At 37.4% G+C, this 26,986-nt stretch overlaps 2 protein-coding genes across 2 annotated transcripts in view; both read right to left on the bottom strand.

The window, feature by feature from the left end:
- Positions 1-848: 848 nt before the first annotated feature.
- On the bottom strand, positions 849-9,198 carry LOC140229320 (peroxiredoxin-like 2A). Its single transcript, XM_072309595.1, has 5 exons — positions 9,068-9,198; positions 7,354-7,700; positions 5,189-5,323; positions 3,721-3,835; positions 849-2,274 (listed from the first exon to the last, which is right to left on the bottom strand). Exons 2-5 carry the CDS (start codon positions 7,615-7,617, stop codon positions 2,117-2,119), a joined length of 672 nt encoding a protein of 223 aa, XP_072165696.1. The 5' UTR covers positions 7,618-7,700; positions 9,068-9,198; the 3' UTR covers positions 849-2,116.
- The window catches only part of LOC140228865 (beta,beta-carotene 15,15'-dioxygenase-like), a 29,443-nt gene continuing 11,652 nt past the window's right edge, over positions 9,196-26,986 (bottom strand). The window contains exons 6-11 of the mRNA XM_072309135.1: positions 26,354-26,804; positions 25,380-25,488; positions 24,109-24,194; positions 17,834-17,945; positions 16,366-16,512; positions 9,196-9,293 (exon numbers count right to left, since the gene is read on the bottom strand). Of these exons, the coding sequence (XP_072165236.1) occupies positions 9,196-9,293; positions 16,366-16,512; positions 17,834-17,945; positions 24,109-24,194; positions 25,380-25,488; positions 26,354-26,804 (1,003 nt within the window). The remainder of the gene's footprint in view (positions 9,294-16,365; positions 16,513-17,833; positions 17,946-24,108; positions 24,195-25,379; positions 25,489-26,353; positions 26,805-26,986) is intronic.

Here is a 26,986-nt window from a genome sequence, read left to right as displayed (position 1 = left end):
TACAATTAACAACTTGAAGCTATGTGGTAATCACTGTCTTAAAGGTCCCGTTTACTAGTACTTTGGGAGCAGTGATTCAAAAATGTTCAAGATATCACATTTGATGCATATGTGTAGGTCTGTTGTACAATGTTTCACAAAACATCCTACAATATAATTTTTTTGCAATAAAGCCTGAAACATAAGGAGATATCAGTATTTTTCTCATTAAACCGTAACTGTAGACGGCTTAGTCTGGAAACATTTTTATTATAACTTGTCTTCACATTTTGTGTATCTAACAATACTTGCCATCGATTATACAGATTCAAATTTTTACAGTGCTTGTTTCTATCCCCAACTCACATTTTAGAACTATTTTAAAGCACTAATGCTGGGTTTTTGTTTCTTCTGCAAATAGTAAATTATGTATGCCTTTAAATGCACACCATATTAATTCACGTACACCCGTAGAGTATGTTCTCCAGGCTTTCAAATAAACGTGTACGGTTCCACAAATACAGTGTACAGGTACTTTATGAGGAGAAAGTTTTAAAGCTGTCTCTAGTGTTGATTTCAATGCTCACTAGGGCTGTCCTATACTTAAAATTCCGTGCAAAAAGGGCATGAATGTCACTGGCAGTACAATATTAAAAAAACTACCTCTAAACAGACAGAATCTATCAGTGCAGACAAGTGCATATTGTAGAATTGTCAGAGCTTTAAATTCTGAATACATGCCGCCCAAGTAACATGATCTCTGGTTGCTGTCCTACACATTTATTAGCATTTCACTGAAAAAAAAAAAACAAAACTTTTTCATTTACCATGTTATATCATTATGTACAAAAACAAAACTGAGATGATGATTTCAGTGTGTCTCGATTGCATTTTATTGATGACTGTGCGGCATTTCCAATGAAAGTTTGACACTTACTCAGAAGCGACAACAACAGCACAGAAAAAGGAATGTGCACACGTGATGCCTTCATTTTCCCCTTCCATGGAGAAAAGAGATTGTGCGGCATCATTATCATATCCTATCAAACCCCATCTCTCACTCAGGAAGTGTTTGGACACGAGGTTGTCATCTTGATAATAGGCCACACCCCTTGACCACAGAACAGGAACATAAAACCATCACATGGTGCCAGCAATCATTTTATATGTATAGTATACTATACTATACATGTACATAACATACTCGCATATTTTCATATAACCCCTAAGTAGTATCTTGTACACTCTGTCACATAAAGAGTGTAAAGCTATTCTAAATGAGGAGAGCATACTATTTTAAAGTTCTGATGACATACAGTCATATGATCAGTTTCTCCCTTTAATACCTTCTCCTACTTCCAGTTCTTTCAACTTAAAAATTAACATTCCAATGTCTGGCACAACAGCACTTGTCTTCAGAATGCTAATATTTGGTAAATGCCTTTAAAAGTTCAATTACTGCACGTTATAACATACTTTCTGGCCAACAAATCTTTGTTACATTGCAACACCTAAATATCACAGTACAATAAATTTGTACAAGTACAGTACTTTGTCTGCTGAAGCATATTATACACATGTCCATCTTCTCAAGCTTATTCAAAATAAATATTGCTGAAGTCAAATTTTTGTCCATCACTGTATATCAAATGTTACATTGATCCATTCTACTTGATCCATGTTACATTGATCCATTCTAGTTGAGTATATATGCTTCATAGAAACTGCGCAATATAAATTCACAATTATTATTATTATTCAATCTCTCACTTAAATTATCCCATATTTTCGGATGGATAATACAAGTATACATGATACTGTACCTATATAGATTTCTGTTCTCCAATACTGCTGTACAGAATGCTCTCCCATTTTTATTTTTTATTTTTTACAATCTATGGGTGTCACTGATCACAAACTGTCAAGCAAGAAAAGTGGCTATATGTGCATAAGAAATCACAAGTAATCAATATGAATGCAATTTTCTTTCTTTTGCTGTAGCTTAACTGGGAACAATGAGAACCTGGATCTTAAATCCTGACTCCTGGCATAACCACAAATTGTATGCAACTGGTTGATGACTCTCTTCCTTTTACAATGTAGCAGAAAAATTATGTAAACATTGAGTACCGTGTCTTTAGAGCTTTGGTGGAGATGACTGAGGGATCTTGTTGACAGCTGCCATGACTTCATCATTGGTGACGTGATCGCTGAAGTCCTTGTTGCGGTATTCCAACAGGACTCCCTGCTGGGCTGGTCCGATGACGAACACCCCACCCAGAGTCAGACCATTTCCTATACAGCAGACAAATTGAGAGTGATTAGTTCATTATTCTTCAACCAATCCAAGTCTTGGGATAATTTTGCTATAGACATTTTCAGCTTATCCTCATCAACATGAATTTGACTGCATATCCTATATTGGAAAAATACAAGTTAGAAATGGTCAAATTGATTATATCTGCACAAAATCAGACAAGAATGTTACAAAATAATGCCATTTCAGACCAGCTAAAAGTTCATCTGGAAAAGAAAGAGTGAAGAAAACAGTGAAAATTTGATAAAACTGAGTGAAAATTAGGGATGTTATGAAATATAGAGCTTTGATCATTTTTGCTAAGCAGTCCCCAAACACCTCATAAGAATAATATATCATGTGAACGCCCAGCTAGAAACCCACAAAAAGTCGCAGATTAGGACTTTTTGTAATAGACTAAAATACTAAATATTGGTGATCTGACATTTCTAAAGTAAATGTATGTCTCACCAGGGAGAGTTACCTTTTTTTCTACTTACTGTTGAAATTTGGTGGCTTAGAACAAAACCAAAATCAGGATATTATGCCGTTTTTCTGGGCTATATTTTCTCTGACAGGCGCTACTCTCACAGGAATATAGAATGTATTTTCATTCATACTTCTGCACAGCACGCCTGAGTGAACCTAATATTTTAATCCTCTTTTCTCCATTTTCTATGAAACTGCACCTCCTAACTCTCTCTTACATTTAGTTACATATCATTTCGAAGCTTTGAGCCTGCTCTTTTATACTATGTAGATAAGCGAAATTCATTTTGGTCTACTTTCTGTGGGCTTTGAGATGGGCGGTCACATATACAAAAGAGTGAGCTCATGATGTCATAACCTCACAATTTTCCATTAATTGTGTCCAAAAAAAAAATATAAAAAGAAGAAGAAAAAAAATATATAATTCTACTGCTATCAAAGTGAGAAACATAAATGTTATTCTTCACCGAATAACTTCAAAATATTGATTGGTCAGATTTGAGAGTTGGGCACAATTATGTTTGAAAAAAAAAAGAGAGGAAATCTCAAGATTTTAAATACACACAATATGACAAGTTCTGATGCAAACACACTTTATCAACTCACTCATATGCAAATTCTTATTGACTATTCAAGAACTGCTTTGTGAAAAATATTGAAACTTCTCAATTCTATAACTACCTTCATTGTTATCCCATTTTGATCAAATTTTCACTGCTGTGAGTATCACATGACACTCTTTCTTTTCAGACTTACTTTCAACTTGTCCAAAATCGCCCTTTAACTTTTAACTGTCTGGTATGTTTTGCCAAGTAAAGGATCAGTTGTGAATTCAGCAATACAAAGGTTTACTCACTTCCTGCAAACTAATTAACAATGGTAGATGACCAAAATAAGGCTCAAATGAAAAGCTTATAAGTTGGAAGGTTGGAATTGCACAGTTACTTTGTCCTTACCTTTGAGATCCATTGGAATTCCTTTGTTCTTGTTTTCCCTAATTTTCAACCACGAATCAAATCTGAGGAGTGCGGCAAGACTTATGTTCCTTTTCTGCTCACCATAGAACCTCATCTTATCAGAAAAAAAGTTGAGAGAAAATGAAAAGAGAAATATGAAAATGCATCCTTTTGTTTGTGCTTACACCATCAGTGAGAAATCAGGGTTTGGGGAAGTTCAGAATGGACTACTTACTGTATATAACTGTCAAACCTTAATTCAAATCAGTCAATTTCCATTCCTCAAACTCTGGCCTAGCTGTAAAAAAGTAAACATCCTTTAAATTCTTTGGTAGGAGACTACAATTATAACAAAGTCCTGGAGACCGGCAGTTTTCTTTTGGTACACTGAAAAATCTTTTGGTCAAACAGTTAAGTATGTAAAGGGATATATGTACACGTAGATATATTGGGGAGCTCAATTTTTACTTCACTGTAACAAGAATTTTTTAGTTATAACCATGTTCATTATAATGGGAGTGCACTGTACATGCATGCTGAATTTCAGTTAAAACTCCTGTCAGTCAAAATTGCAGCAATGAACACAATTTCTGGTGCAAATCAATTATCACACCTAAAATGCCCATCATGTTACTTCACTTAACCCAATGATGGCTTTAAGAAATTCAGAGGGTCATTAATTCTTTAAAAGACTATCACAAACTATGTGAGGCAGATGGAAGACACCTTTCTATTACCATTCTAGACAATTTACAGCACAAAAAGGCATTTCTATCTGTATTTTGGAACAAAGCAAATAATATATATATAAAGCTTTTATGTGAATTCAAGCTTTACTTGATAATCTCAAATTGCCTCATGTGACTGGACTTTTAATTTCTAAAGCAAAGCTGATAAGAAATATGATTAGTTCTCCCTTCTAGTGAGACATGAAACCACTCGTACTACTTATTTCTGAAGTCAAAATGCTAGGAAATCCAAGTGACTCGTGCTATTATTTGTCTGTGTACCACAGCAGTTTACAGACTGAGGTCTTTCTCATCTTAACCACAAATGTATCAATATAAAAAGATTATTGAAAGGAATAAACACAAAAAATTCTCTTATGCCATACTTCAAAACTGGTATAAATTTGGCACATTACACTGACAGGAAAAAAAAAAAAAATCAATGGATATTATCATACAAACATTCACTTAAATACAAGTCAGTGGGCTGTTCATTGATTAAAATGTCAAAACACCATCTTGTAAAATGTTACAAATAGGAGAATCTGCGTTATCATGACTCTGCACATTTATACCCAAACATCAATTTTTATTTGAATTTTAAAAAAGCAAAACTTTGTTGCTGCACGAGCGTCAGGCTTCAATACATCTTCCCTTTGCAGAGATATTGCCACAATAATAGAGAGAGATGGCATGACCCTGACCACTGACTACGAGTCAAGAGAGGAAGTGTTACATACCTCTTTGTCGAGGAAGACTTCTCCAGCAAAGAATGGCAGAAACTCCTTGTAGCCACCAGGCTCCAGGAGGACTGCGTACAGCTGGATGCCTCTTGCATCCAACTGTGGCTTCAGAGAGGAGAGCGACTGGGCCTCCTGCAGGAACAACCAAAACATCAACCATTGCTTTTATATTACATTTTTACAATTTTACTTTTCACTATGAAAATTTAACAAAACAAAACAAAACAAAACAAAACAAAAACAAAAACAGAAAATGAAGAAGTATTTAGCCAAACCAGATCATTGTTTCAATACTGATTTCAATACTGCTATAAACTCAGTCAGTGTATGTTAGTGTAATTAGTGCATGTTAGTGTAATGTAGTTTTGATCATTCCAAAATGCGTGACATTTGTGGCACATACACACATATTTATGAAGAATATGTGACCTGCTACAACAAAAAGGTCCTAAAGTCGCGCACGGTCGAAGCCGTGAAAATCGAGTTTGAAGTCAGAGCATTCAAATTGGTCAAAACTTACGATTTTCTGATTTTGATATATTGTTGGAGTCTAACATGTCTTCTATCATCTGTCGAAATTTTGAAGCAAAATGATCAAAGGAAAGATTAAAAAACAGCGTTTTTCTGAGCCATGTTTTTTGGCGTTTCAACGAAGCAGAAACTGGTTCGAAAATTTGGATTGAGCGCCACAGATAGGTTCCACCCCTAACAACAACCAGAGTGATCTCATTGGTCAGTTTGCTGCTTGCTGCTAACCGAAGCGTGATGCTCGCACACTGCCCAGTCGACTGGTGCGTGCGGGCGGAGTGCGCTATGCTCAGCCGCTTCTCACATCCTGGTTGCTGATTGGTTGGTGAGGAGACCGCCGACGCTGATGTGCTTGAATGAACTCTTCGGGGGTTGCTAGGGCTTACCTTCTATTGTCCAGAGGTGAAAACTGACTTGCGTGTCCCTTGATCGCGATTGCATCGAAAAGAAGACTTTTAGGGCGCTTTTCTCGAAACAGTGATTTTCCAGATGTCTCGACATGCTCTCTTTTAAAGGCATAATTTACCATTTGCAGATGAAAGCATTAGTGCTATAAAATAATTATAAAATGTGAGTTAGGGATAGACACAACCACTGTCAAAATTTGAATCCGTATAATCGATGTTAAGTGTTGTTAAATACACAAAATGTGAACAATAGTTATAATAAAAATGTTTCCAGACTAAACCGTATACAGTTACGGTTTACTGAGAAAAACCCTGATATCTCCTTACATTTTAGGTTTTATTGCAAATATTTCATATGGTAGGATGTTTTATGATACAACAGACCTACACATATGCATCAAATGTGATATCTTGAACATTTTTGAAATCACTGCTCCCAAAGGTAAACTAGACCTTTAAACATCGATATCTCCGCAGCCTATTATTTTTATAAAATGTGTTATATATCAATTTAAAGCAGAAAGATTAGGGGATTATATCATGCAATTTTCAAATAATCGACCTCGCCCGACTTTAGGATCATTTTGTTGTAGCGGGTCACATATGATTTTACCAGTAGCTGTTTGCTTGTTTTTATTTTGACTCATAATTGGTTGAAAGCATTGATGGCAGGGGATCAAAATCTACAAAAATCTTTTGTATGTCTTAAAAATATCATTACTGACCTCATCTGTAAATACATTGTACTGCCTCTTCCAAGCTACAATACCTCGTCACCAAATTAGCATGCATAGACAAGTATACATGTCCATGTCATTAATACCCCTTGAAGCGGGGTAGATCAATCACTTTCATGGATCTGTCCCTACCTATCAATTTTCTGGATGAAAACTGCATGTTTTGAAAGAAAAGAGAAGTTCAATAGTAAAGAAGAAAACATGGACATGTTTATTGGCGGTTCCATCATGTTAGCATTGATTACAGTCAGTCATCAACACGCTATCCTCACCTCTCCCAGCGTATCTTTCAGTTGTCCCAGGACTTGCGATTACAATGTGTGATACTTGATTCACCAAACATGATAATGGTACAGTATGATGTTTACAAAATGAGTCTAAAGTTCAAGGCACTATATAGACTCAACAGTTCCTTCACCCTTCAATGTTTCTAAATGGCAACAAAGTTTTAAGGACTTTGATATCTGATGAAATCTGACAAACACCACACCTCTCTGCACAAAGATCATCCTGGTCGGCGGACGGCTAGGACAACTGCCCCTGTCTCCTTCCACAGGTCACCCGCCTTAAATGTTCTAAGGGCCTCGTCCACCAGAGTGAGCTGCTTCAGCTGCGTCTCACCGAGAAGCTGGAGCGGGGCACCTGCCAGGAAAGGCTCCGTGGTGGGAGCCCCACCCTTGGGAAGCCAGAAGTCCATGTTGGCCAGGATGACCCCACCAACAGCGGCTGCGGCGGCACCCCACAGCAGCGCCATCTTGAGCTGGAAGTGCACGCACTGATTGGCAAAAACTCTGGAGTTTGCCTCTGGTCTGGTTACATCCACTTGAAAGGAGTGGCCTGTAAAACCGATGAAAATAATAACTTACCCTCTGAGAGTGGCTGTAATACAACAGGATCTGGCAATATCAGCATACATGTCATGAACACAGAATCCTCTACCAAAAAAATCTTAAAGACCTCAGTCAAACACGATTTGATTGAACTACCGAGTACGAAACTACAGCTTGAGATCTTGAAATCTTGAAATCTACTCAGGTTTGAGCTTCCTGGGCCCCATCTCAGGGGCTCCTTTAGGGCCAAACTGTATCATTTCAGAATTTTGTACCTCCTACCACCAAATCTGGGCATAATTTCACAATGTTCTTTGAAAAGGGGTACTGTCTAGATATCCCAGTAGGTCTATACATTTTTAAAACTTTTTGTAATCATTATACACGTAGTTTTCTAATTAGTATACTTCAAAGAGATAGTATAGTATTGGTGTAGATGAGGATTGGGCCTTTTTACTTTTCACGATACCAAGAAACCACTTATAGGATAATATAGAACATACCATCCTCAGAGAGCTTCAAAGTTTATTTGATGGAAATCGGTTTTGGAATGGCTGAAACATACAAAAACAATGCAAAACAAAGCGATTGTAATAAAAGGTGGGTCCCACCTTTTATTAGGATCACTCTTCTTGGGTAAACTTATCTCTCAGCCATTTCAATACCGATTTTCACCAAATAAACATTGAATTCCACTTGATATTGCATGCTCTTTCATATTTCATAAGAGGTTTCCCATCATCTCACCCCAAAATGACAAAAACCTGAACTTGAAGTTAGGTCTCAACCAAAATTATACGATCCCTTTAATGTTGCAATTCTGGGTTGCTTTTTTTTCTTTTTTTCCCCAACACTTTAATTCATTATAGGTATAAAACGCAACTGTCCATGGAAATCATGCATTATTGTCTGTGTAGGAAATCTTTATACAAGTAGACTCTAAGTAACGTTAGGCCCCGACTCTGATCATCAGGCTCACTAAATCAAAGTCAACAAAGTGAACCATTGAGCAAGGACAAAGGTATGGTATAAAGACCTTCAAGCTACTCGTAGTAAATTCATACGTTATTGTTATCGGAACTATTTATGTGCCTTTAAAAAGGGCAACTAGCTCAGTAGCTGAACTAGGAGGGTAGGCCTGCCCTGGCCAATCTTGCCAGCTGCATTCTGCATAGGTGGGACTGTTAAATTACTACTAGGTTTTGATTTGTTATGTAATCTTTCTAGGTCATGGTCTGGCACGAGTAACCACATTAGAAGGAAATGACACAGAAATAAACTTGCTACTAGATAATCCCTCATTTATATGGCTTAAATGTAAATCAAGGCAAACTTTTGCAGATCCAAGAAATGTTATCAGTCCGCGGTACTCACCCTCCCCTCCTAGCTCTCAATTCTCTCGCAGTGTGCAGCTGTAGCCCTCAATCTGCGATCTGCTGCATGCTGCGCCGCACCATAATACCACCGTCCGATCCGCTGTGCAGCTGCGGAGCGCCGCTCCGCTAGGCTCCCGGGCCAGCGGCATTCACTAGCATCGTCGAGCTAGCTGCTTTATCGTGCACCGCAGAGCCTGCAACCTCACATCCAGATGTCCAGTAACCTGGATCATTTTATAACACATCCCCCATCTTGGTTATTTATTCCCAATAAATTTAGAAGTTGAGGAGAACTTTCATTGCCTGGTTTGTAATAGTCTGATAACAAAGAGGAAAGTACAACAACTTAAATTAATTGATCAATGAAAATTAAGGAAGTTATATAATATTGTGAAGTTTCACTAATTTCTGCAGAACACAGTAGGCTTACACGGTCCTCATACTGTTGATATGCAGATGCAAATTAGTACACTGTGATGTCATCACCTCACAATTTTCCATTGATAGTGTACCAAAATAAAAAAAGAAGAAAAGAAAAGGAAATTCAATTTTTCTGTTATTAAAGTTTGAAACATATGGTGTAATTACTGATTGAATAACTTCAGAATAGTGATCAATTAGGTATATAATAATTAGGATTTGGGACATAATTGCATTACAATTAAAAACTGAACTTCAAAATCTTATGTACAAGCTATTAAAACTATTAGTACAGCAAGTTGTGTGGGGAACTTTAAAATGTCTTAAGTTCCTTATTTTTCATCCAGTTCACATAAACTTTTTATTGTTGTGCTACAAAAATTTTATTCCTTTTTCTCAGACTAACTTTCAACTGCATTGGGAATCCCCTTTAACAATTACATGTTATCTGACACATCTCTTTCATTGTCTAGATGACTCAAAAGGGAGCTAGAAAATATATTCTTATGCTAGAATATATTCTGAAGTTGTCATAATCTCATTCTGTATCATGTTTATTAGGCATGATTTCTATTTACTTGGTATTTTAATGAACTGAATTGAATTGAACTGAATGCAGCAATGCCAATTTAAAGGAGGAGATCTAGATCTCGATGCCAAGTCACTGACTGTTATGCTATAATCAATGATGAGCAATCAAAGGACTTCCATATTTTGTGTTCAAGCAAATGGTCAAGTGTAACCAAAATAGTCATCAGTTCCCCATGCACATACAAATTGTAGAACACCTTAGAACTCTCATAACCTTTGACCTGTACCAGGTATAGTGACATAATCAAAACACTTTGCAGATCTCTTTCAAACTATCTTTACTTTTCAGATTCACTTTGCATGGAATCAAACCTCCGTTCCGTCTGAAGAAAAACATGAGCAATATAATTCATGCACGCGCCACACTAGTACAGCCTATAACTGTCTGCCACCTCCCTTTATTTTCATTTACCACATTCGATATAGGCCTACCAGCTAGTTGTTAATGTATGTTCATGAAATGTAAAGTCACTTAATTTATGAGGACTGTCTTATATGTATTGTGACTTTCTTGGACTACACTTACAGCATGCAGTGAATATATCACAACATACATGCTCATTTGCAATATTCAATTGACATTGTTGAGCAATTCAGGCCTTTAACTGAGACGTACTAAACACATATTACATGCAAGAAATGTAATGGGTCATGTAGGAAAGTCTGTGGAGATTTTTAGAGTCTTGTAGGGATAGACATAGTTAAGGCAAACAAATCACAAACAGCAGCACACAAAACATTGCCACGATGGAGACATTATCCTGCTTGCAACGATTTGTAATTTATTCATCCATTGAAGTGCAACAGATGCTGCAACTTGATGATTTTTTTTAGTGCCATTTATCCATCACCCTCACCTAGGTATATGATAAATCATTACTGATCCTGAATCCTCTATATTCACATGATATTCTGATTCACAACTTACTTCTAAAGTTGCAGATGTATTTATATACACGTATAATATGTATTCCTGTCATTATTTTCTATCTGCACTTTTTACAAAGTGAGCTTCCTTTCGCTTCAACAAAGGGACATCGTTAACATTTTGGCAATCACATATTCCTATTAGTTATAATCAAACGAACAAATCACTTGATCCAGAGTACATGTATCTCACATGTTGATTTCCACATGACAATGACTGAGTGTATAATTTCAATTTCAATCTGTATTGTCCACTAATTGGAATTTCCTTTTGTTTCAAGTCTTACACAAAAACACAAAAATATAAAACATTAAACATTAAACAAAAAACATACAAATATCGAATGTGCATATGCCATTCCTACATGCATTGAACACAGCATGTTTATTTCCCTACAATAAATTCCGATGATGCATCCTGCCACAAGATAATGCACCTACTGGCATGGCTACACTCACATTTGGACCAAGCATCTTGATTACTTTACATTTCTATTTACATATAATACACATGACCACAGAGTGAGTAGATAATGTACAGTGTATGTTCAAATGAGAAATAAAATATTTGTTAAAAAAAAAGAAAAGAAAAGCAAGAATGCATTGTGGACAAGTTCTGGTTTAAATGGCTTTCTACGTAAACCATCTTAAAAATGATGACTAAAAAAAAAAAAGCACCCCAGATAATAAAAATTACACCAAACATGAAAGCAATCAGAATATACACATAGAATAACACTTAAAACATGATATGGGTAATTAAATATGAATATGAAAACACACAGGAGCTGTATGACATGAGCAATGGTCCTTTAAAAATGAGAACAATTCCAATTGATCTTGAAGTACTACACAAATTGCACCAAGATCTGTCAACACGCATTATTTATTTGTGAAAAATTGAGCAAAGAAAATGGGATGCCATCGGGATATTCGAGCATTGAGAATTTAGGGTTTCTGGGACAAACACTGAACTAGGGCTTTCTATAGCTCAATCGGTAGAGCATCGGGCTAGCAATCCGGAGGTCTTGGGTTCGAATCCCGATGGAATCCCATTTTCTTTGCTCAATTTTTCACTAATAAATATTATTCAATTCTGGTTAATTTTCTTGTTTGCGTTTGTTAACATGCATTATTGACAGATTTTTCTTTTGTACAAATTCACAGCTCGCCATATGTACACGTCTGAAATCAACAATACTCTACAGAGTGCACACATTTGCTAACATTCACAGATTCAAACAAATGAAGTACATAAACACAGCTTGCAAGAGTGAATTTTGCCTGTAGATGACTATCAAGCCACACATTTTGTACATCAACAGGGCACATCAAAAACATACAATGAACTGAATATATAGTAAAGCTTGATTTGTTTTTTCCCCTCTAATTGACCAGTCATAAAAAAAGTCTTTAGTATAAAGAATAAATAAATAAATTGGTTAAAACAGCCTTGACAGAGAAGTATCTTTTAAGCCTTATGAGCACTTCTGCATGTACTGTTGCATTCTCATTTGCACAACATTGATTTCTGATAACATAGGCACCGTCAAGGGACAATAATTGGCATATACAATTCCCTAAGAGGAGCACATGCTGGTGATCACATGACATGATACTGAGTAATTCTTACATCATACTGTTATCTAGTCTTACGCCAAACAAACAGATAAAACGTATCTTTTGAAATGGACGTCACAATGTGCACAAATCATGTCATGAGCTCCTCTGTCATAGAAAATTGAGTAGAATTTTTTCTGGCCTTGTTCATGTAATGGTAAGATATTTGAGAAGGTTTCATCTGAAACCTCATCACTATTTTTTGTATTTGTAGAGATGCAGGCAATTGATTTCAATTGTAAACAGAGTAGCACACAATGTACATGTATAGATTTTACTGTTTCAGTAAAACTGGGCTAAAAGTAAGAAGCTATAAACATTGAGGAATATTTGTTTCTCTTCGTATTAGTGATCAGTTGGTCTAATACTCCACATACTTTGTAGCCTGTTCAAAATAATTAAATTGCAGTATACATGCACATTCTAAATTTTGACAGGCAATAAACTATTGGCAAATATGTTCCTATAATGTGTAATAATTGCAATCAAATATGACTAATAATGACATATATAACTGGAAAGGGGGGCTTAGCCTCCAATGCATATTTTGAGACCAACATCCATGACAAACTAACAGGACAAAGAAGCAATACTGGCCTAAAACACACTGACTGTGAGTCCCTCCTAAAATATATCATATATTTTTTTTCCCCAAATTCAGTAATTTAGTACTGCACTAGAAAAAAAAAAAAGATAAGAAAATGGTCACACACTTTTGGCATTAGTTGATAACACTACATTCACATATAACTAATGCATTCACAATGAAAAAGTATTGAAAAAAACAAACAAACTTACATTAAAATTTATACAGAGGGAATACAAGTTGAAAAAACAAACATTATCATTTTTTTTCCTCAACAAAATATAATATTCAAAAAAAAAAAAATGCTTACATGTATCCTGCATTGAACAAAGGAAAGAAGGATAGAAGTATGATAATTTGAATACTTCTATGTAGAATCACAGGATATTGGGCAGTAAGTTTTTATAACAATACAGCCGATCACAGCTATCTATCTTGTTTTAATATCCTAAGCAAAAGACCTCAAGATTAATTTTTTTTTTCTAATTTCCCATGCATGATACATCTCAATACAGTATTTCAACATTTCCTCTAGCTATGGCATACACTGAAGGTCATGTACCAGGTACAACACGAATCTAATTACAGCTATATCTTAGATTCGTCTAAACATCAGGTACGTTGGTTATATGATGACCAAAGAATGTCTTGAATAAAAACTTTCTTTAGATATCTCTGAAGAATATGCCAAAGGAAATTAGCACATTTACATGAATCTGGACAAGCATACCAATACTTTACTTCTTTGTCAAGCCTATCACCAGTTTGAGTGAAAATAATTGTGATTTACGCTGCAACAATCATTCATTCAAATGGTCAAAATCAAACAAAGGATTACAATATTGATGACTAAACTGGAAATCTTTGGAAGGGAGGGCTTGTTGTATATTTAGTATGCATACTGTTGAGCAGGAAATGAACAATTTTCACAAACAAATAGCAGACACGAGAATCTTGATGGGCAGAAATAACATGTTTGTTTGTTTGTTTATTTCCTTTTTTTTTCTTCTTTTTTGCTTTGTTTGCCGGTGCCCACTAGCTAGCACATTTAACATAAATTTCTCTCATGCAGGAAAATAACATTCACAGTGATTAATTTGATATATATTTCTCTCTACATAAACCCTGTCATAAAAAAAAAACAACAACAACTATTGACATACTGACTCCATAATGAAGTGGTTCTAATGCAATCACACTTTACACACAATGATATGCACACACAAAAAGAGTACACATGCAAAGCACATGAAGGATATGGCTTCCAACACGGATAATACTTGCAACTCATTGTCTACACCTGCCCACATATGGACATACGTAGTCTTCTGCTATCCAATGCACAAATGTAATTGCCCATTCCCACTTTTTCACAAGAAATAAAAATGATAATGCTGTGAAAATTCAACACTTTTTTGAATGCTTTTCACATTAGTCACCCTAGGCCTGTTGACGTTAATGCAATATCAGTGCTAGTTCGGAGTAATTTTTGGCAATGCTCAGTTATTAACTGTGTAGTTGGCACTGACCACGCAGTTCAAGTCAACTTGAACTGCGTGCTTACTGATAATGCATTTGCATGAATGCATCACAGTTTACGAGGTCAACACATGATCTTTAACACTGGCTGACAAAATTGCCTAATCACCACTAGCACATATGAAAATCATGACAATTGTTTGATTTGTTTGGAGTTTGCAACCATAGCAACAGCAACTGGTAGAGAGCTTACCCCTTTCCATAAATCAAATAAAGTGATGCAAACTTTATGCCTACCATCATGTTGCTTTGAACCGGAAACCATGGCAACAACAACTGCATCAGATGATGGTGTCACTTCTAACAGGTGTTTCCATAGTGACAGTGAAAAAGCCTTTGAAAATTGTATGTTTATTCATGAACTCTGATTCTAACCCCAGCATCTCTGAATATCTTTAATCCTCATTCTCTCAGATGAGGAACAGAAAGGCGGAAGCTAAATCCAGTACATCAGTATATGTGGATGATTCATTGAGCACCATGTTATTCCTAATTAGAGGGCTTCTGGGTTCTGTAGCGATCATGAATCTTTTTCTCACAAGAGCCATCCACACCCATCATACACATTCGTTTGTTCATTTTTCCATCTGAGAAGATGGCTGGATAGCCCATATTCAGCTACGTTAAGCTGGTCTTCCACGGGGTCCAGTTGGATGTGAGGTGGGACCACTAGGGAGTTTTCGATTGGGTGAACGAGAAGGACGTGCCGCCGAGCGCAACCGTACGTCAAGGCGTCACGTCTGTACGTTGACCCGCTGCTAAAACACATTTCGATTTCGGGCGCCAGCGTCACGTCTCGTGGCGTGTGCAGGAGGCAACCAGGCGCAGTGCCTTGCGTGCATATAAGCGGAATTTGTGACTCGTTTCTGTACTTGTAATATTTATTTTGTCTTTGACTAGATGCGTATCCTGGGAGGAATTATGTGGATTTTAAAACATGATGCATGGTAAGACTACTAGGCAAATGCACTGCTGCACTAGCTAGGCCAAAAGCACCATAATCTGTTTGCGTACAGCATTACGTGTAAATGGATGTGTGGGACTACGGTAGGCAGTTGCAAAGTGCGAAACAGTGAAAACGGGCAAATAAAGTAGGTACCAGAGGCTGTAGTTTGTATGTCAGCGCTGCTGCTGTGACGTATCAAGATCATAAGCTTTCATGTAATTAGAATATAAATATTCTCTCGAAAGAAAAAGGAAAACAGGTGAACTGAGCACGGATTTCCCGAGAGTCATCGTGCTCTTTCGTACGATACCCGAGAGGAGTGTGACGTCATAGCAAGGGTGGGTTGAGCGCGGCGCAACCGATTTGGGTGGACGGTGATAACCGGGGTTAACGCGTTCGAAATTTGTGCGATGAGCCGAGGGTCGACGCTCGCGCATGCGCAGTACGTAAAAACTACGTCATAACAGGGTGACGCCTGGCTCAACGTGCAAATCGAAAAGTCCCTACTTCACCGGGTTAAACACCCTGCTCTTTGCGATGAATGAATAAAGCGGGATCTTTTACGTGCATGAGTTATTACTCTCTCATACGTTGTACACGGGACCTCCATTTTATGTCCTATCCGAGGGATTTTACCACCTGGAAATCACCACAACCTACAGCAAACCCTCCATGTACATTCCATGTATTCCATAGGACATCTTCTTGATGGGAATCTCGGCGCGGCCCAGCTCTGTGAAGCTCTTGGCATCCAGGACCAGCAGGTACGGGAGGCCACCCTCGTTGAAATTTAGCACCGATGACACCACAATACCTTGATTGAAGATGGCATTAAAAGAAGCTCTTTCAAAATGTTGGATACTTGCATGTTGTACAATGCTAACTTTTGAATATCAGAAGTACATTGTGTAATTTTTGACATCTCGCTCTTCTTTTAAAAGCTATGTAGGAAATATTTATAACCTCTTATTACCTTTTACAAAAAGACAAGTTTTACAAGTTTGACTGGATTGAAGATACCTTTTGAAAGGATACATGTAAGTTCAGCTTAATATACATGTGGAGAGAGTCAATGCAACAATATTAGTAAAACACATCAGTGAAAGTTTGAGGAAATTTGGACAATCTGGTCAAAAGTTGTGATTTTGAAGTCTCAATGTCGCCAATGCTGGCTGAGAAGACTATTACCGCTTGTGATGTCACACGCATAGAATGATAGAAATAAAATATAAGGAAAATTAAACATCAGATGATTTTTGAAGGAAGGTGTTTGCATGGTGTTGTACATAAGATCACCAGTATAGTCCTTAGAAGGACTGTTGGAATGACAAGAGAAAGGAAGAAAGAAAGGTCGGATAAGAGGTAAGAAATTAAGTGAGAGTATTCTTTCTGGAGTGTGTGTAGTCCTGAAAAGGACTGTGAACCAAAGAGATAGAAGAGCTTAGGAAAGGACTCAACGTTTCGGATAGTTGACTGTCCATCCTCAGGAGTGACAATCTCTGCACGCAAGCCACCCAACTCCGCTCCCAGCAGTGCCAGTTCACCCGAGACCCTGCCCGCCACTCTCCCGACACGCATCGCCACCTCCCGCTACGTACTACCCCTTAGCCCACCCCCACGTCTGCATACACACCGCCGCGGCCACTCTGATCTCCCAACACGCATCTCCACCTCCCGCTACATAATACCCCATATCCCACCCCCACGTCCACATACACCGCTGCTGCCACGCCGGCTTCACTCACTTCTGCATCCCGCCTACTCAACCCCACGCATCTCCTGCTTTCTCTCACTCCTGAGGACGGACAGTCAACTGTCCGAAACGTTGAGTCTTTTCCTAAGCTCTTCTATCTCTTTGGTTCACAGTCCTTTTCAGGACTACACACACTCCAGAAAGAATACTCTCACTTAATTTCTTACCTCTTATCCGACCTTTCTCTCCTCCTTTCTCCTGTCATTCCAACAGTCCTTCTAAGGACTATACATGGTGAACCGCATACCCAGTGTATCTTATGTACAACACCATGCAAACACCTTGCAAAGAGGGAATGGAAGAGGGAGGGAGAGGGGCAGAGGAGAGGGAGGAATGTTACTACATTCAAAGGAGTACATATTAACAGTTACAAGCAATTTACCATCATCTTCCACCTGTCCATCTGGTGACCCAATAAAGACCGGTTCTGAAGCCACGCATCCCTCCTCACTCCACGTCTTTCCCGTGCCTGTCTCCACATTCACTTTGCACAACTAGCGAGATAACAGAAACAAAGATTGGTATTAAGCATCATTACTAGTGGGCACCCTAGAATGGAGTCTACTTTATGCTGTGAATAGGCAGATGACACACAGTGATCACCTATTTTATCTTTTAAGTTCACTTTAATAATGTGACAATTAAAGTCAACTTTTTGAAAGATTTGTAAGATTTGTAAGATTTTATTGACTCTATCGACCCCCTCTCGGGGTATGAGAGTACAAACATATTTACCAGATATGAATACAAAAATATATGTGATAATGTACATGTACATGTGAAAATAACAGATATAAATAAACATGTTTACAAAACAAGGCGTAAAGGACGTTTAACTACTCTACCACTACGTGTACAAACATTCACATCTACTTTACTTTCTACAAAAATACTGTCTTTCTTCTTTGGTATTGAAGAGAACTGAAACATAATAATTCTGACAAATTTGGCTAATTTTTTCAATGGCAAGCATTAGTTGAATTGAATGATTTGGCCATATGTACAGTAATGCACTTGGTCTACTGGCCGTCACGCTACTTGGTAAATACAATAATCTCTCTTTGTTGAAAAAGGGACAAACAAAAATATAATGAAATTCATCCCTATACATGTCACATAACTGGGGGGAAAAAAAAAATCTCTTCACTGAAGATTGTTTTAATTGTGAGTGATCCCCATACAGTACTGATTCTGTAATAAGTCTTTGATAATTCTTTCAATAAACAAACTTCATACTGGAACTAGAGAAGCATCTGAGAGCGCAGACCTCCGCCAAGCATGCAGCTCATTTAAATTTCCACCACTGCTCTTGTTCTTCCATAGAGATACATGTATCAGTGATTTCCACCCATACGTACTTATAGCATTGTGTGCTGAAAGTCGCCCGATTTCCCAATATAGAAGCCTTTGTTACGTCATAAACCCTCAGCCTGCACGGCGTGCCTCCCCCTAGCAGAAACTAGAGCATGCACTTTAGTGCACGCATGCAAACCTCAATACGAGCAGCCTGAACTCCCAAGTTCATCGACCCTACCTGCCAAAATGTCAAAAATCCTTCAGAAATTCCCCCCAAATTCTCGGATCACTACCAAAATTTAATCATCTCTTACTTGTATCATTCTAAACCTTTCCTGCAAGTTTCATCCAAATCTGTCGACTACTTTTTGAGTTATTTTGCACACGGACAAACTATTTAAACTAACTTACAAACGAACACACAAACCAACGGTAACGAAAACATAACGTCCTCCCTTGGCAGAGGTAATTAAAACACATCTATATGAAATCACAGTGCAGTACATGGAACTGAGATACAGTGTAGTTTGAAATGTTATTCAGAATTAGATCACGATGATCCTTAAATATCAGTCACTGCTTGTCTTCATCCTACCATCATGATTGAGGGACACAGTCTTTGATAGTCTTTGAGGTGTGTTTATTTTTTTACTTTTTTGTTACATAATAGTTTGACTTATCTGCTAATTTCATCTGATGGCACACAGTTTAAAGGAAAAGAACAAGACATAAAACAGGCTCGAAGGTTGATAAACCTTGTCTCAGTCCATTCTTGGGGTAGCTTAAGTTGATAATCTAAACTTGCTGCAGTAAACAATTTTGTCTGCAACAATAATCAATATTTTGAACAACTGAAACAACTAAAACTTGACACCATCACATCAACACAGCAAGGTATCTATCACATAATATGTTTTTTTTTATCATCTGTTTGTTTTTCACCAGTCTGATCTCCTTGTGCATATTTTTAGTCCAGGCACCCAGCATAGTTACAATTATATGTCATCACATATGATACACATTGACTCTTGATCATTGATCTTTTAAATACAACAGGAAGCATTAATGTTACAGATAAGTTTTATCAGTTCATAATCATACCAGTGAGTTCATGTGTTGTCAAGTTTGGCTGAATTCTATCCAGTGATCCTTTATTAATCCCATTACCTGAAAACTTTTCAAAATTTGTTCCCAAAATTCAACCTTCACTAGTCAGAGCTTTCAGAAAATACCATTACTGAATTTCTTTGTCATCTTTACAATGTTTCTGTGAAAGAGAAAAAGATTGACAACTTTATTCATCCCAAATGATGGTAAACACTGCAGCATTTCAGAATTTGATCATCATTTTTTTGACTTTCACCTGCAGCACTAAAAGTTGGCAAAAAAAACAAAAAACAAAAATGAAATCTTGTTGAACACAACTCACTGGGAGGAGAAAAAAATGGTGACTAAAATGAATAAAAACATCCTGAAGTTAGCAACTGCCCAGGCTTGTGGTAAGCAACTTCAAATTTTGCTGTATAACGTTTATCAGAACTATCACCCATATGGTCATAATGCTGCATAAAATTACAACCATACTCTATGCTTCTGATTAAAATAATTGATTTTTCTCCGTAGGTATGCATTATCCTTGCATGAGATGAAAGCTTTTGATTTTATAAAGAATTGGCAGAAGGTCAAAGTTAGAATTACCTTTGATGATTTCAGCCACTTTATTTGACTGAATTTCAGTGAGAGATATATGTCTTTCCTTTCCATGAAATAAAAAAAAAAGACAGCTGTTTGACTAGTTACACTCAACTTATCAGGGCATAGTTCAAGTGAGTGAAAATCATATTGTGAAGCGCTCAGTCATAGAAAATAAACACTGATCTTTCACCACTTCATTTCTTGTTGTTACAAATCCCTTCTAATATTATTTGCGTTCATCCGGCATAAAATTTGGAGTATCAATGAAATATGTATGGATTATATTCCACAGAGTTTGAAGGTGAATCTTCATCCTCATCAGCTCTACCCTAAATCATACCAAATTAAAGTATCCAGGCATTTTTATGAGTAAAACAAGTTTTGATAATTTTCATTGAAAAATAACATGAGAAAATATTCTAGGATATCACTTGGATTTCAACTCTCATTTTGTGCATATGTATCAGAGAAATGCATGCAAAAATTTACATGAAATAGAATTGTTAAGTAGAACAACAAACAGATTAAGTAATCTTAAAGGCTTCTGGCATTAAAAAAAAAAATGTTGTGATATATTTATTGAAACCAAAGACGCTTAATAAATAAGACACGAAAGTGCGCGCTAATCCTGTACAAAACAAATGGACAGTGCGCGGTCTTCAAGCGTATACGCACATCACCTGAGACGCGCTGCCTTGACGCTTGATAAACAACAGCAGCGGCTTCAGGGACAGCGCGTCTCAGGTGATGTGTGTCTTTGCCTGAGACGCGCTGTCTTTGCAGATGTTGTTGTTGTTTATCAAGCGTTTTTGATTGTGAGATCATGTTGTTGCCAAATTTTTACCTCCACGAAATAATCCTTATTACTCTAAAATCTCGTTCTTCAAAATTATCCCCTTCATCGAAAAAAAGCTACGACTATAATTTTTAAATCTTTTTAAGATGACAAGAATACCACTACCTTTGGAAATGAATGATGTTTCTAGGTGTACTGAGTTTGTACTTAGCTCTCTTTTGTATCGTCATGTAGGGTAGCCATTTTGTGTCCATCTTTATCGCGCGCCTTCGTATCTTATATCTCTACTATCTTTGATTGAAACTATAGCTTTTAGTATGATGAATACATGTATGATTCTCTGACTTACACACTCAGTGATAGATGGTGTACAACTCATTTTCATGGGCAGTATGAGTTATTTGGATCCCTTCCTATGAATCCCTGACACTTGCAGAACAGAAGGTATCCATATAAATGAAATTGATGAAAATCAAGGTTGAAAGCAGCCTGCATATTTTGTCCATTATACTATTAAGTTGCCTTTGGGTGACTGCATATCAGAGATTCAACCTTCAATTTAGTAAGCATAATGTGCAGTGGGAAATTTGTTCTCTTCTTGCTGAGCCCTTTGCATATTATCTTCATTCATCAATGAGCACATTGTATTTATGCAGGGAAACAGAACTAACACTTTTAGCATGGCATTATATATAAATATTCAACCCACATAAGGTACAGGCAGATTTAGACTGCCCTTTTCTGACCTCGCTATTCAGATAAAGGTCACAATGATATAGCGCTATTTCTTTCCTATTTTTTTTTTTAGCCCCTTTATTCATCCACTGGTTGTTGTTGGGTTTTTTTTTTCACTGCATCTATTTTCACATGCAATACTGATCCAAAGATAAACGACAGATGCACAAAATCATGATATATTCTACTCCCTCTCTGTGATGAATAGATTCCCATCGAGATAATTCCTGGTGAATTCTCAGTATTACAGCAGCTCCTATTCAATCTACATTTTCCCCATCTATCTCAGCCTTAATCTGTGCAAGGTTAAATTTGCCTCATTAGCAATGCTGATTGATTTGGGGCAGGGTTGCATTTTACATCTGCCCATCTTGCATTTTGATTGAGGTTACGGGGGGGGGGGGGGGGTGGGGGGGAATGGTACATACAGTGTATCTCACTTTACTATAGCCATATAAGGGCCATTACAAATGCATTTCTTTTTAAATTAGACACATTTTCATCACTACATTGTGTATTCTGAAGATAAATGCAACAGTGTGCATTTGACACACACACGACTGAACATTCCAAAACAACTTTACCTATATCAAATTATCCATTTCATGATTAGTTGTAACTCTAGCAATCATTCAAACTAAAGCACTCTAGCATGGATTTATTTCTATCGCAAGTGATTGACAAACTGCCCTTCATTGACGTAAATAAGCACTGATTATTCAGTGTTCTAGTTGTAGCCATGACAAAAATTCATGGGCATACATTCGAATCAACAATCTCCTTCTTTACTAGACTGGCGTTGTATCCACTAGACTACTGAGCTTCTGCCTGACAGCAAGTGCTGGCTCTGATCCCTTATAGCAGTGGATGCTGGGTACGTATTAAAATCAATTAATTTCGTCATGGCTACTTCTCTAAAACACTGGATAATCATAATCGGTGCTTATTTACATCGAAAGGTAATTTGTCAATCAGTTGTATTTCTTGAGTACTACTAGCTAGGATGTAGTAATTCCTCTTTCTGTACACAGTGGTTGTATCAGGGTCAGTATCTCACTTTATGGCAAGGTCTCACAAATGTATTGTCCCCCTGGGCAGTCCATGGGTATAACCTATGCCCAATCCCAGCCCGTCACTGCCTCAACATCCAACCAACCCACCCCCCCCCCAAAAAAAAAAAAAAGAAAGAGAGAGAGAGAGAAGGACACTACGGACTAACCACTCAAATATTATACTTAATTGCAATTATATACATTACAAAGTAGCCACTAAATTCACTTTTAAAAACATCTACATACAAAACTTTCAAAAATTTAACTTCCTCCAACCAAACACACTTTTGATCTCCAATGGCATCTTATTTTTTTTTTTTTTTTTATAAAGCAGAATGGATTTAATATGGAGGACATGCCTACAAATTAACAAGTATGCTGTAACCAACACGGACAAAACACCTTTAGGGCTGTCATAGTGAAAACTTGAAGATAATAAATCAGCTGATGTACATGGTGTATCACAGTTAACAGCTGAACTTTCCTTGAATCTAGAGGAGCTGTAATTCTAAAACAATTTTAGAATTAATAAGGCTCCTCTATATCACTGTTGAATGCAAGCACTTTTACGTATCACCTTCAATACATTGAAATACCATGAGCGAATAACAAGTGTGTTCTGATATGTCCAGCCATTCAACTGCTGGTGTGCAATTCTGAATCTCAACAACAACAACAACAGCAATAACAACAACAAAGTAAATGCAGCAGACACATAAGCATATTTGCCAACAGCAAAGGCCCAGAAATGCAGTCAATATGATGCCGATGTCGAGGCGGGTCGAAACGCAATTTCCAAGAAGAATATTTGACTCTTATACTTTAGTGCATACATGTTGATATGTGTGCAAAAAAAAAAAAGAAAAAAAAAAAAAGAAAGAGGAAGAAGCTGACTCAAAATGCACTATTCAAAGTTATTGCCAAAACAGTTGACCTTGTAATGAATAGGTCAATAAACTCCACACTCTGCTAACTCTGTCAGAGGAAAGAGGAAGAATACGCAAGGCGAGGGGACTGGACTTATTGTCGTGGAACCATTTCCAAACACTAAGAAACAGCACAAAGGAGTATGGGGGTGAGTACCTGGTTGTCGCGACTGTTGAAGCCGTACACATACTGGTAAGACGTCCCATTGTGTTTCTCGTAGTTTATGCGAGGAAGTTCAATTGCTGGGGGGGGGGGGGAGAATAAAAAGGGAGAAAACAATTATAATGTAACACAGGCAGCAACAATAGAACAAAAACAACAATACAAGAGGCATGCCACAATAAGGATCAAAGGGTTCAAGACCTTTTAAAACCCATCAATGATGGGCTGATTTTGCTACAACACACATTTCTCACAGGCACCTGCCCATGTATACTCGGGACTAGTCTTCATCAACGGGTTAAATAAAAAAATCTACAAAGGCACATTACAGGTCAAGTTGCAATAACAATATCTGATAAAAAAATTGGATCACCATCATATATTCTGAGAGAGACCTTACATTTGGAATACAAGTGTCGACACTTCCAAATCATTTTCAGAAAATTGATTTCTCATATATTTTGTGAAAGAAAAGAGAACCTAGTTTTTTAATTGTTCCCTTTGAGTTACTAGTTGCATGATGATGACAGCCAAAGATATAGATGCCATACTACTGACCAATGAATTCATGTAATGAGTAGATTACTGTTTAAGACTACTTTTATCATTTAAACAACTTTAGTGTCAATGGCAAGAAAATAATAGGAACTTAATTCTGGAACTGCATGTGGCATAGTAATTCTTATTCGTTACTCTGGGTGTTCTTTTTTTTATCTCAGACAGCAAATGAAACTGTCTGAGTGTGCTTGAACTAGTATACTTTGATATCTGTGTACCTTGGTAGGCTGTTTCATTGCCCCATATTAAAATGATTAGTAGGAAACAGTTAGAATGAAATCACTGTCAAGTTTAATACCATGAGTCCGTACTTCCAATACAATGTAACAACTTTAAATTATACATTTCATGCAATTCAATACATCTACAGTCCGAAAATATTTGCTTTAATAGACATTCATAACAATCACAGAACATAATGCACCAGAATCAATTGCACCAGTACAGGTTCATAGCAGCTCAACTTAAGTCCTAATCTATTCTATCTATTCATGCAGCAGGATTTCTATTTTGCACAAAAACATGGTTACATTAGCCAAACTCTATTTTTGCTTCAGGAAACTCTATGTGAAATACTGGCCCTGTGCCAAAGTCACAAAAAATGTGATGGCAGTGGTGCACATTTTTTTTTTTTTTTCAGTGCAATACATCAACATTTCAATGTCCCCGCTGTAGAGGCCAAAGCAGAAATTGTGTGTGAAACTTACGCAAGTCCGCGAGGACAATGGGTTTGCAGAAGACAGTGTCCTTTGACTCCAGGAGGGCACAGTCCCTGTATTTATCCAGGGTGCACACGAAATCGCCAGGTTCAAAGCCCTTCATAAGTCAAAGCAGATACAAAAGTATATTTAGAGGTTATCAACCAAACATACTGCATTCTTTATTTGTCTCCATATCAATATTCCTGTATTTCAGTATCTTTAGAGGATAAAGTTGAAATTAGGCTACTTCGATTTCCGTTGTCCCTCAAGGCTTGAGAAATTTTCTCTAGCAAGTCATAAGATGAGCTCAGATATGCCAGTTTTTACTTTTGCATACAAATCATAAGCGTACTTCCATTAACCAATATTTTTAGAAACCTTATTTTTTTAACAAAAAAACAAAAACAAAAGCACACTTTTCTACTACTCCAGTACCTTGGAAACGCAGCTGAGTGTTACATGCTTAATTTCAGGGGAGAAGAGTATAACCTAGTTTAAAATACAACCTGGAGATTGCTCACTTCTATGCAAGAAGGTGGTTTGATTTGAAATACCTGACTTATAATACCAATAATCAACAAAATCTGCACATGAAATGTGCATCAATGTTACAGAGAATCAGGAAAATAACAAACCATGACAGCTGAAACCAGTATGGACTCAACAATGATGGTCAGATCTTAGTGCACTCTACAGATTTCCAAAAAAGGATTGCCCAACATGCGAACTCACCAAATACTCCTTGGGACATAATTAGACATGGCACACAAGTGTCATCAGTCTTGGAATTATGCGATATCTTGCTCAAAACAAAACAAAATTACTGTGGCAATTCATGTGTAAAAATGAAAAAAAAAAGCTTTGTCTGGAATGATTTCCTGTTTCAACAATTCTCTTTACAACAGGGAAAAAGAGGGAAAAAAGGGGGAAAGTTAAAAAACATTGTTCAGTTCATTTAAAAGCAGAAAAGAACTGGTTACCTCTACATTCAAAGGAAGAATAAATCTCTTGCATCGCTCCCCTAAATCTAACACTTCAGTTTCCCGCAAGGACTTGAGATAGAGCCGCTGGATGATCTCGGCATCTTTGTAGGCACACATGTCCAGCACGAGGTGTCCGTCCATCTCGTAGGCATTGATCTGGTGGAAAAAGAAGAGCGGCTCGGAGACGTACTTCGTCGAGACTCGCTGAAAATCGGACCGCCGCACGACGTGGAAGCGGGTCGGCTTGTCGGCGTGAAACTCCAGCGTGTCGGAGAGGCCGTACCCCATGACAGGCATGGAGGCCAGCTTTAAAAGGTTGACATAGAGGGGCTGCTCCACCAGCACAAAGTAGTTTGGCGTCATGAAGAAGCTGTGTGAGTAGGAAGGGTGGGTCTCCGTGCAGGGTATGCTGAGGGCGACGGAAGCTTTCTTCAGGATCGGTTCACCGGCAGTGCCCTCTGAGATAGAAAGAAGGAAGGTAGCGACAAAACCACATTTAAAGATTAAGATAAACCAATCATGTCGTGAGGAAGTCTGGCCTTAGAAATTATTGTCTTTTCATGAGTAAATTGCCAACTACGTATCCGATATTGGAGAAAGATCGTATGGAACTGGCTAAATTAATTCAAT

Source organism: Diadema setosum, chromosome 5 (genome assembly GCF_964275005.1).
Source record: "Diadema setosum chromosome 5, eeDiaSeto1, whole genome shotgun sequence".
Taxonomy (NCBI): domain Eukaryota; kingdom Metazoa; phylum Echinodermata; class Echinoidea; order Diadematoida; family Diadematidae; genus Diadema; species Diadema setosum.
The sequence above is the reverse complement of the archived record's forward strand: the minus strand, read 5'-3'. Positions and strand labels throughout refer to the sequence as shown.